At 36.5% G+C, this 13,018-nt stretch overlaps 1 protein-coding gene across 1 annotated transcript in view; it reads left to right on the top strand.

Annotated features, from left to right (window-relative positions):
- The window catches only part of pou6f2 (POU class 6 homeobox 2), a 100,331-nt gene that overhangs the window by 46,549 nt on the left and 40,764 nt on the right, over positions 1-13,018 (top strand). Inside the window, exon 3 of the mRNA XM_073830542.1 lies at positions 4,837-5,276. Within this exon, the coding sequence (XP_073686643.1) occupies positions 4,837-5,276 (440 nt within the window). The remainder of the gene's footprint in view (positions 1-4,836; positions 5,277-13,018) is intronic.

The raw sequence follows: 13,018 nt of genomic DNA, 5'->3' as shown, positions 1-13,018 counted from the left end.
ACATGTGTTTTTCTTTATGCAAGAAAGAAAGTGAGTTAGTTTTTCTAAGGTAGCACTTAAAAGTGCTCTGGAGGTGAGAGTGTACATGAGGACCAAGCTAGAAACCAAATTCACACCGTTATGTGTTATGTTTCCATTGTTCAGGTGGTTATAGAGGATGACTTTTATGTTATCATGCTAAAGCATCATCAGTTCTCCATCATCTTGTCCTTGTGTTCTGTTCATATAAACACTCCAACGAAGTAAACAGCATTTCTGCTCTGTATGTGTGCATGTATTGTGTTTCAATGCATTCAGACCTTTGCAGCTCTGTCATTGCTCTCGCATCTGACTCTTAGGCTCAAGGTCTGCATCACGCGCAGCGAGACCGGTTCTGTTTAAAGGAGAACGGAAGGTTAGCAATGTTTCGTAACGAGATGACAGAGTTTATAAAGCACTCGCTCTCAACCACAGTTTTACCTGCAGTGCTGCCCATATAATAGGGCCACATGGGGCTTCTCTACAATCCTGTTCCCCTCTCTCTCTCTCTCCGTCTCTCTATTTGTTTTGCTTTTCTTTATATTCTTTTGTTGTTCTGTCTCTTTCTCCGGTCTCACGACTGCTGCGGGAGGAGACCCTCCCATCACCTTTGATCTTCCCCTTGGTTTCGATAATATTTCTGACAGGATTCAGGCTTTCTCTTTTCTTCGTCCTTTTTTCTGTCCTCCTCCTATTCTTTTTCACTTATTTTCTACTTGTAGCAGCTCGCTCGGCTCCCTCTATAGTCGTGCGATGGAGCGCCACATATGTACGCCCTGTCAAGGCCTGCGAGACAACTTGCCCCAACATTTCAAGCGCGAATTGGACTCTTGGAATTTTTCCCGGCGCAGATGATATATATAATTCATGCTGGGGTGTGAGAGCGGTGTCAACGTGTCAGGCGATTGAAGAAATGTAAAAGTGGGCTGTTTACTGGTCGAGAGACACACTCTTTTTTTTCTTTTCTTCTCGGAGTAGGGGAGAGAGGGCTTGTGGTTCATCAAAACCTCGCCTGCCTGTCCGGTTGTGATGCACGGGTAGCCACGCTAATCAAAAAAATGTCAGCGCCAATGTATTTTCTTAGTCATCTTCTAGAAAGAAATGTCCTGGTTTTAATTATTCATCTGCATCAATTAATTATGGACACTTCTTGTCAAGTACGCTGTGCACAAACACATGCTTCACAATACATTACAAGTCTCGCTTTGTAGCTGAGCATCGATCCATTGTTCAGTTGTTTTGTGATTTATTTTTGGGATGCTTACACTTGGCAGCCATTTAAAAATTCCTGCAAATCAGAACAAATTACAGTTTAAAGACATTTAAAGCTATGCTTTCTGCATTCTTGTTTTTAAGCCACTGTTTGTTCATTTGAGATTTAATGGAACAGTTCACACCTCAATTGGACATGTTTATTAATTCATATCTTGTCAATATCCTAAACAATAGCTTTAAAATATGTTTGCTTAAAATTAAAAAAGATGCTTTTAGAGAATGTATAAAGATATTTTTTCTTACCACAATGGCATTTTTTTTTCAGGTATAAATATAACAAATAGAAGCAAGATTTATGCTTAAAATATAAAAAAGAGGAAAAAAATTGCCATTTACTGTAGCTGGCTTTAAAAGACTTTTTTTTTTTTTTAAAAAAGGGAAAAAAAGAAATTTATACTTTTTTTCAGCAAGTACACATTCAATTGTTAAAAAAATGACTTTAAAGACATTTATAATGTCAGTCACAAAAAATGCTGTCATATTTGCTTAAAATTAAAAAATGCTTTTAGAGAATGTATTAAGATATTTTGTCTTAACCACACTGGCATTCATTTATTTATTTAGGTATAAATATACCAAATAGAAGCAAGATTTATGCCTAAAATTTGAAAAAGCGGGGGGAAAAATCCTCTTTGTCATTTACTGTAGGTAGCTACAAATGTTTTACTTGTTTTAGAAAAAAAATATACTTTTATTCAGCAGGTACACATTAAATTGTTCAAAAATGACTGTAAAGACATTTATAATGTCACAAAAAATATAAAAAAAATTAATTAAAAATTAAAATTAATTATTTAATTTAAAATTAACAATAATTTAAAAAATTCTAATAGTGGCAGCTATTAAAATATCAAATATATTCAAATAGAAAATGTAAAAAGGGTAGTGTACATCCTCTGCCATTTACTGTAGGTAGCGAGAAATGAAGACTTGTTTTAGAAAAAAATTATACTTTTATTCAGAAATGACACATTAAATTGTTAAATTACTGTAAAGACAATTATAATGTCACAAAAATGCTGTCATATTTGTCATATTCAAAATGCTTAAAATTTAAAAATGCTTATAGAGAATCTATTAAGATATTTTTTCTTACCAAACTGTCATTTATTTATTTATTTAGGTATAAATATACCAACTAGAAGCAAGATTTATGCTTAAAATATGAAAAAAGGGGAAACAATCATCTTTGCCTTTTACTTTAGGTAGCTAAAAATGAAGATTTTTTCTTTAAAGAAATATATACTTTTATTCAGCAAGGACACATTAAATTGTTCAAAAATGACTGTAAAGACATTTTATAATGTTGGAAAAAGATTTCATCAAAATGCTGTTCTTCAAATGTCTTCATCAAAGAATCCTGAAAAAAACATATTTCATCAAGAAGCACAATTTCTAACTAGTAATAGTTAGAAAAAAAGCAGCTATTAAAATTGAAAATATATTAAAATAGAAAAATGTGAACATAATTGTGAACATAAGACTCTTCTATTAAAAATGTGAAAAATGTTTTAAAGAATATATATAAGCATTTATTTTTTAATAGCTACCTATAGTAAATGACAGAAAACAAGACAAAAATATGGAAATTAATTTTGCTGTGTGCATGAATGGGATAATTTGAGTCACGCCTTTGAGTAATATGGTTGTCAGTCTCAAACGCTGTGTAAATTCAACACCTAAATGGATTCAAATATTGCGATACTGCAGTGAGATATCATCTCAGTGCCACCAAAGGAGAACATCTTTGGTGGCTTGGTGGATTTCTGTTATAACTCCAAAATAATGGTGCCCATAAAATGTGTGTGACATCTTGGCTTTAAGTGCAGTGTAGAAGAAGCATCTCTGTTTGATGCCTTCGCAGTGAAGAGTTCATTATCAGAACGTTGAGAAGAGGTCAGGCATCTGTCTGCAAAGCGTTCCTCTGATTCCTACAGAGAAGGTTCAAACAGAAGGTCACATTGATTCATTCTGATGTGTTAGCAGTCTGTTTTTCAGGGTTTGCTTTCATAAGGTTTACTATAATTTAAGTGGACTTTTTTTGGTTTGTGAGTCATCCTTCAGTGAGTGCAGTAATGAAGCTGATTTTGACACAAACATGTGAATGGATGTATAACCTAGGCCATCTTGTTCTGTCATGGAGTCTGTAAGTGAAGTCCATCTCAATGTATAGGTCTTAGTAAACTTGTTTCTCCAGTCTACCAAAGAAGTCTACCATGACTTCATGGGAATTACAATGAAATGCATAAAATGTACCACATAAAATAAAGACTTTGACGTGCATTCAGAGATTCCAATAAGGAAAAAAGGGGGGGGGGGGGGGGGACATGGTACATTTTTGCTTCAGTGTATTCATAGCTCTGAAAATAAATTTTTGTTTCTTTACACGGAAAAGAAAAAATATATTTTTTATTTGTATTTTTGTATGTCTGTTTTCCAATATAAAAAAGATAGTGTATATACACTACCATTCAAAACTTGGAGTCAGTAAGACCTTTTGAAATCATGAAATTGATACTTTTATTCAGCAAGGACACATTAAATTGTTCAAAAATGATTGTAAAGACATTTACAATGTCACAAAAATATTCTATTAAAAATGTTTTTCAAATGTTCTCTTCATCAAAACATATTTCATCAAGAAGCACAACAATTTCCAACTAATTGTAAGATGTAAAAAAAAAAAACTAAATAATCCAGGCTCTTCTTTTAGAAATGTTTTTTTTAAATGGTAGTGTATATCCTAAAAAACAAAATAATGTTACTTGCATGACATGAACAATTAGGTATTAAAACTTGTTTTCAGATATTAAATCTTGCATTATTTTTCTTACTCATTGTCAGATGTTTTTATTTTTATTGTTTTAATACAGAAATCTAACAAAAATCATTTTAAAAGGGTTGTTTAAAATAAGAATACTAATGTAAATACTAATTCTCTTATTAGGATATAGTTTAATAATGCAGCTTTCCGCTGATTTTAAGCTGAAAAAAAGGAAAATTGCACAATTAATACTGTAATTTCATCTTTAAAAATAGTGTTTAAAGTTAGAGTTGTCATCTTGTTACATTCTCGCAAATGTCAGTTTTCCTGTTACAGGTCGTAACTCGAAGGGCTTTTTGAAGAGAGGCCAATTTAAGAAGTGCAGTGAATTACTTTAAATGATGTCTCATTTAAAGAGAGTCCTCAAGATGAGATGGAGGACGTTCTCTGACTTCAAAAGAGTGGAACATCTTTTTCACAGGACGGTTCTTACCTCAGAAGCTTCTTGAAGTCTTCTGCTTGGGCTGTTCAATAATTACATTGTACCAGAAAAGATACTATGTAATGGCCAGCAATCAGTGATGGTTTTGCAATTACAGGCTAAGGAAAGCTTTAAGTGGTACAAACACATCATATTGTCCAGGCCAAGGGTTTCCTTTTATTTGTAATCATAATTTTTGTGATTTAATACATGATGCTTGTGTCTTCTTGTGTTTCAAAGATCTTGGCAAAGATCATGAACGAAATCAACATCTTTTGTCCACTTTTTCTTATTACAGCTACCTCATCCCTAAACTCTCAGCTCCAGCATCTTCAACAGCTTCAACAGCTACAGCATCACCAGCAACAGCATCATCATCATCAACAACAGCAGCAGCAGCAACAACAACAGCAGCGAGAACGAGAGCAGCGTGAAAGAGACCAACAACAACGAGAACGAGAACGAGAACGAGAACGCGAACGCGAACGCGAACGCGAACGAGAACGAGAGCAGCACCAACAGCTCTGTGGTCCAACACATCTCCAGCCACCCAGCCATCATCAGCTCACTCCTCCGATTCAGTCACAAGTCTCTGGTCCTTCTCCAGGCTCCGCCTCCACCTGTACCTCCTCCAATCATAGCTCAGCCCAGCCTCCCCAGTCTCCGCCCCCTCACAGGCAAAACCAATCACCAGCTCACAGCTTGCCATCACCTGTCACACCTCCTCTGCCACTACAGGTAAGATTCGAAATTTTATTTTATTTTTTATTTTTTTATTTTTTATTTAAATTAATTTGATTTAATTTAATTATTAACATGATTAAAATTTGATTCTCCTTTCAAATAACAAACTTTTTTTTGCATTGAAGCTACTTTGCATTCTGCATTCTGTTTATTTTAAATCATTAAAGTAATAAGACAAATTCACCTATAAAATAATAACTGTAAAATAATAACTGCATTGTTCTGCATATTTTTATTTTATTTATTACATTACATTATTTATTTTACACAATTAAAAGGATTGGAGAACCTTAACACTTCCCATTTAAAATAATAGCTCCATTTTTCTGTCTTTGGGTGGTTTTGATCTGGAAAAAAGAACAAAAGCTTTAATGTGATATCAAAATAAATTCCTCATATTTCCAGACAGCCATATAGCCAGCAACCTTCCTTGTATTGCTCCTCACCCAGTTCACCTCTTGTTTACACACTAAAAGTGAAGTTATTTAAAGCTATAATATAAGTTGACTCGTGATGGGGAGCAGCTCCAGAGTGCTGCATGGCACGGGGGCAGTTGAGACCGATCGACTCAATGTAATGACCCCTAAATATGATGTCGCCTCACTTAAAGTACTCATTCTTCTACATTATTCACAACATGTCTGGAAGAATGGAGCTCTGGAGTGAGACGAGGTCTGGGATGAATGTTAGAGAATGGGGCAGTAATTCAATTGAATGATTGAATCTGTCTGGGGAAATCTTGGATATTACAAATATTGTTTCTGGAGGAGGTGCCCGTTTGCCAAGCCTGTCCCTGAAAAAAAGAATGAAAATTGAAAGTTTATTGTTAAGAGTTTATCCCAGCCATCTTGCTAGCGACAGCAATAGACTATTATTGGAAATGAAGAGCTGCGGAATATTGAATTACGAGTAATGATGCTTTCGGTGTAACTTCATTTGAAACAATTTTATGATAATCACTTATTGACATGTTGTGAAAATGTATAGTATATGCAGCCGATTGAACCAGATTAGTTTTCAACATATTTTATCTTTTGCAAATAACATCTTGCATTGGGAAGTCCAAAGAACCATATGCCAGTGTGGACTGGATGAGTTTGTTGAAATTTTATTTTGTTATCTGTTATTGTCATGCAGGCAATTTATAAAATTGAAACAAACCCCACAGATGGCACACATGAATTGCTGTTGCTTCAGTTAGCTGTCTTTAAAAGGGGCCATGTCATATCAAATATGCCTCGATCTGACATTTTCATTAATACAAAAGCTTTTTTGATTATGAAAATGTAACTTTCAGCCCTCAAAACTTCTTCAGAATGAGAGTTTATTGAAACCAATCTGCAAAAATCACTGCAAGTTTGTGTATATATATATGATCTGACACCTTTACTTTTCAAATGACAAACAAAAGTGATATTTTCATATCTTCCTCTCTTAGTCTGTTTGTCTATCCATCTGTTCCTCCTCTTACTCTTCTCATCTGGCTGTCTGAGTCGGTCACTAATAACATGCCCTCCTCCCTACATGTCCCAGTGGTTTCATTTCGGTTTGAGAGAGGCCAGGGTCGCCTCTCCGTCCTTCCCCGCATTCATCAGCGTCACAGCCCTTATTGCTCTGTGCTGTACCACAACCCCACTTCCCCTTCCCCCTTTTTATGGCTGCCATCAGTTTAGTCATTTATTTCACCTTCTGTCCCTCTGCCCAGCCTGTATACTCACCAGCTGGATCCTATGGGGCCCCACACTTAATGGTCTCCAGAGCCCAGAACTAGTGGTTTCCGAGGGATTCCTTAGGAAATGCCAGCCATATATTTCTTCATTTGCAGTTAAGGCACACCTGATTCGATCTGTCAAGTTATCATCAAGCCCTTCCGAAACATGATTCAGAATAGAGTAAATGGGAGGGAGTGGCAATGGGGCCTACAAAAGCTTGGCTTTAATGTGTTTTAACATCCTTAGTTCTAGATATTTGTGAATTGTCTTAAAGGGTTAGTTCATTAAAAATGAAAATTAGCCCATTATTTACTCACAAATCCAATTGGAGTTACATAAAAAATGTTCGGACTCTTTCAAGCTTTATCATGGCAATAAGTGGATGTTTCTCCTCAACAGGTCAAGTCCAGTAAAGCGCATCCATCCATAATAAAAAGTGCCTCACAAGCCTCCAGCGGGTGAATAAAGGCCTCCTGTAGCAAATAAATGTGTTTTTGTGTGAAAAATATCCATATTCCAAAGATAATAATCACTTTAAACTAGCTTGCACTCACTATTGTGCACGGAAGCCATTCCGGGCGGATGGCGTTGAACGTCGGCATTGCCCAAGCGCCTGTGAAAACCAATGTTTGTTCACAGGAGCAAATGAAGCAAAGTTTCCTTACTTTAGCAAATGAAAACCAGCCTCCTCTTGGCTTATATCGATATCCTCTGACATTATTCTTTACAAATCCCTGTTTTCTACTTTTTCATGACGGTTAACATTTTTACATTTTGGATGGATGTGCCTTATTGGACTTATTTTGTCCTGTTGAAGAGAAACAAGTAAAGCTTGAAAGAGCCTGGACATTTTTTAATTTAACTGATTCATCTGAAAGAAGGAAGTCGTATACACCTAGGATGGCTTGAGGGATGGCTAAACCTCTAAATGTGTATGATATGCTCACAGATTTTAATATATATTTGTGGTTTGTATTTGTAGTCAAACTGTCCTTGATAATATTGAGACAACATTAAAAGCATCTTTATAAAGTTGAAATACTGTTTTAAGGATTTAAACCAAGGCAAAAATTGCATTTGGACCCAGGACAGAGCCCTGAGGAACACGCTTCACCTAGGATGTGTTAGTAGAACTTCTCTACAGAGGCCTTTAAATGGGTGAAACCATTTCACTTACCACAGTATTGACCAAGGCAGAACTGCTTGAGGACCCAAGACAAAGCCTTGAGGAACACCCTTTGTCTGGGCTGTGTTAAGAGAGTTTCTCTATAGGTTTTTGAGCTGTACTTTTTGGTTTTATCCCAGTGGTCCATTATTAGATTTTACTGCTAAGAGTCATATGTGATCCTCTTGTTATTCCAAAGAGAGAGTGGCACCAGAGACGACAGCGTCATTACCTTGCCCTTCTCTGTGTGTGAGACTGAGAAAAAGAGAGTGTTAAGTGTGTGTGCATGTATGTGTGTGTGTCAGGAGGGGTTTGAAGTTCCCGCTTCATGGGGGTTCACATTACCACTTAACCAATGTGATTGTGTGTGTGTGGCAGGGTTTGCAGGCTGCCTTTCCTGTGGGGCTAAAGTCGTAATTGGGCTTATGTCTATGTCTGCTTGAAAAAGTTACAGCATACTTCACCAGAGTGCTGTTACTAGCCTTTAGGGACAGCCACAGTTAGACACTGCGAACACCTAGAGAATTTTGGGAATGTGTATTTCCAGGATCTGTCATAATTATCCCTTCTGGTCACACCGGTACCACCCCGCCCTCTCAATTTCTCTTGCCTCCCATTCCTCTCTTTGGTTGTAATCATTTTAGTAAGGGAGGGCAGACAGGTCTCCTATTATCTGAAGACACCTAAAGGCCCAGATAGAGGCCTTCTGTTGCTGAACTGACAACATGACAGCGTGTTAGCATCCCACTCTGATAATACCACAGTCAGTGTGTCCAGTGTACGAAGCTAAGTGCTCACCGCCTGCGCTCTCTCTTTCTCTGTCTCTCTCTCATTTTTCTTGTCTCGTCTTTTTCGTTATTTGGTCAAAAGTTCAGACAGGGTTTTTTTGTAAGTCTCTGACCCTGAGTTCCTTTAGACAGTTCAATTTTATGATTTTCCAGTAACATTTTTTGTGTAGGCAGCACTGATTTCAGTCGAGGTTCATGCTAGTTTCTTTATTTTAGTCCAACTACGGTCTGACATAACTAACATTAATAATGACAACCGTTACTTACATTTGAATGAATTGTGATGAGTGTATTATTTAAACTTCTAAATGTACTGTAACATATAATAACAACATAGGCTCATTGGAAATACGTGCCTCTATACATTTCTGCAAAACTAGAAAAAAACTAATACTTTTGAATGTTGTTGTCACATATACAGCTTTATATACATGAGTTTTCTAATTCAGTTGGTTTGCTCGGTAGCTCACACGATATAGTGTTGCACTTGAGGGAAGAAAAACTCGACAAAACAGCTTAAATCCGCATGAGAAACTTAAAATGGCATGGCTGCATCAACAAATGCATTTTTATATCACTTTTGCGTTTGTTAACACTATCGGTTAGATTTGGGGTTGGGTTGGCTGTAGGGGATTTATTTCCAACATGATAGAGCATTAATCTTTTATCGATACTACCTGGATATTTGAATTCTGAACAACCGCATTATGTACCAGAGGCAGCTTAATAAAAACGCAGCAATACATGCCTGTACCAACATAATAAAAACGTTCTATGGTCATGTATTGAACACGTTTTTCAGTGCCACACTCTTGACATTTCATTTTGAAACCGCCGCAAAACATGCAGTGAGGTACCTAATTACAGTGCTGCAGAAATTTATATAGAGGCACATATTTCCAATGAGCCTGGGTTGTATAAGAACGGTATAAAATCTATAAATAAACCGTTTATCAACTGTTCATTGAAACAAACTGATTTGCTATAAAAAAAGGGAAAAAAATTACTATTTACTCAATTTTAAGGACTGAAATGGATAATTACAACCTGGTGTCATGACGAAAACGTACCTCTAAGCAGCGGTAGCTCTTAAAGTAATAGCAGCCAAATAACCTAATAACTCAGCTGCTGTGATGTCTGTTATCAAAGAACTAAAAAAAAAGAAAAGGAAATAATTAAATTTTGTAGCTTTAGGGATTAATCTAAAATAAATTTAGAATTTAGTAAAATTTAGTATTGATAACTTCAATTTTTATATATAGCCTTGTGGGCAGCGCGTCGACATACAGCGTTGTTGCACTCCGGGTGTCCCGTGTTCGAATCCCGGCTCGAGGACCTTTCCCGATCCCGCCCCCTCTCTCCCACTACGTTTCCTGTCAATTCTGATCTGTCCTATCATAATAAAGGCAAAAAACACCAAAAATAAGTCTTAAAAAAAAAAAAAAAACGATTGTTATAAGTGCACTTAAATTAATTGTTATTTTTTAAAGTCTAATAAATGTTAAAACAGCACTACATAGAATATATTTTTTTAAAATGTCTTAAGGGTTTGATCAAAAATTTCATTTCACATGTCATCCAAGATATTCATGTCTTTCTTTCTTCAGTCGCAAAGAAAACTTTTTTGAGGAAAACATTCCAGGATTTTTCTCCATGTAGTGGACTTCAATGGTGCTCAACAGATTTAAGGTTAAAATGCAGCTTCAAAGGGCTCTAAACAATCCCAACCGAGGAATAAGAGTCTTATCTAGTGAAACGATCTATCATTTTCCTTAAAAAATGAATACTAATACAATTTTTAACCACGAATGCTCATCCTATCTAGTTCTGCCATGCACCTAGGCTCAATACAGAGTACGCACGTGCATCGCAGAGCTAGACAAGATGAGTATAAAAAGTATATAAATTGTAATAATAAAAAAAATAGCTAATCGTTTTGATAGATAACACCCTCGGCTGGGATTGTGTAGATCTCTTTGAAGCTGCACTGAAACTGTATGTTAAACCTTGAATTCGTTGAGCACCATTAAAGTCCACTGTATGGAGAAAAATCCTGGAATGTTTTCCTCAAAAACCTTAATTTCTTTTTGACTGAAGAAAGAAAAACATGAATATCTTGGATGACATGGGGGTGAGTAAATTATCAGGAAGGAGTAATCCTTTGAAAGTTCTCATATCTGTCTGCCCTTCTGTTTTTAAAAAACTGTGATTCTTTTACCTCACAGCAAACTCTCCGTTTAAGAGCCAGCATTAAAAAAATGAAGCAGGGGAGGTAGAGACGGGCTGTTGTGACGACAACCAGACGGTGGAGATTATGAAATTTGCCTAAGTGTGTTAATTGGCTGATTAGCGGGGTGGCTGGATTTGCAGGTGCTGATTGATTGGAGCGACGGGGTTTCTCCACGCTGAGGGGACTCGGGGATTTGAGGAGGAGGGGGCAGCTCGGTGGGCAAGCCGGTTACACCGGAATTGATCTTAATTAGATCTGAGAGACCTGCCACAGCAGAATGGTCACAGCGATTAAAATGAAAAACAGGAGAAATTACTGATCAAATTAATCATAATGTCAGCCTACAGCTGTAGGTCTGCTGTAATTTGCCACTCCACTGGCTTACATCAGCCCTGAGCCACACGCACACGCGCACACACTGATCTGTGGCACAGAGGGAGAGAGAGAGAGCAAGGCAGACCATCCACACACACACACACACACACACACACACACACACACACACACGTTGGGTTTACATGTTTTATGGGGACATTTCATAGGCGTAATGGTTTTTATACTGTACAAACCGTACTTTCTATCGCCCTACACCTACCCTACACCTAAACCTAGCCCTCACAGGAGATTGTGAACACTTTTACTTCCTCAAAAAAACTCATTGTGCATGATTTATAAGCCTGTTTCCTCATGGGGACCTGAGAAATGTCCCCACAAGGTCAAAATCTACTGGTATTCCTATCCTTGTGGGGACATTTGGTCCCCACAACGTGATGAATACCAGGTACTCACACACACACACACACACACACACACACACACACACACACACTGCGTGTGTGTCAGGCACACTGATATAGGCACATATACAATACATACACTCGACGAATGGTTGTTTTTCTTTTTTGGAAACTGTGATACATAATAAATGTTTTCAGGATTTATTGATGAATAGAAAGTTCAAAGGAACAGCATTTATTTCAAATAAATTTAGTGTTACTGTAACTTTATCCAGGACTGCCTCTTTGCAGTGAAAATAGAGCAAGGATGACTGATGGCTTAAAATTCCTGTATAGACTTTAAGGGCTATAGTTATGGAAGCAAGACTTTATATAATAACACCAAAAGCAGTTAATACATGTTTTTACACATTTTTTGATCAGTTTAATGCATCCTTGCTAAATTAAAGTATCAATACTATTTAAACCAAAATCTTACCGACCCCATATATATATATATATATATATATATATATTTTTTTTTTTTCTCCCAGCATGTCAAACTACTATTCACTGTCTGTTCACTAACAGTCCCTGACCTTGCCACTGTGTCTGCCTACATGGTTCCAGGGCAGACAGAGAGACAGGAAGGAAGACAGAGAGAGAGAGTGAGAGAGAGAGACGGGAGAAACAATAAGGGTACAGAGAGATCTCCTGTCTGGGTGTTGGTCTGTACAGTCATAGCCAAAGGGTCAAGGTTTGGATGGTTCAAATTTCAGAAAAAACAGCAAAATTGTTAAATATATTATTACAAATTTAAAAAGATGGTTTTCTATTTTAATATACTTTAAAATATAATTTAATTCTGTGGTGCAAAGCGGAATTTTCAGCATTATTACTACCAGTCTTCAGCGTCACATGATCCTTCAGAAATCATTCTAAATGTTGATTTATTATTATTATCAATGTTTGAAACAGTTGTGGTGCTTAATATTTTTTTGAAACCTGATGAATAAAATGAATAAAAAGTTTAAAAGAACAGCATTTCTTCAAAATCTTTTCTAACAAGTCTTTACTATCACTTTTTATCAATTTAACACATTCTTGCTGACTTAAAGTATAAAT

The sequence above is a fragment of the Garra rufa genome, chromosome 24, assembly GCF_049309525.1.
Source record: "Garra rufa chromosome 24, GarRuf1.0, whole genome shotgun sequence".
Classification (NCBI taxonomy): domain Eukaryota; kingdom Metazoa; phylum Chordata; class Actinopteri; order Cypriniformes; family Cyprinidae; genus Garra; species Garra rufa.
Note: the sequence above shows the minus strand (reverse complement) of the source record. Positions and strands in the feature narration are given on the sequence as shown.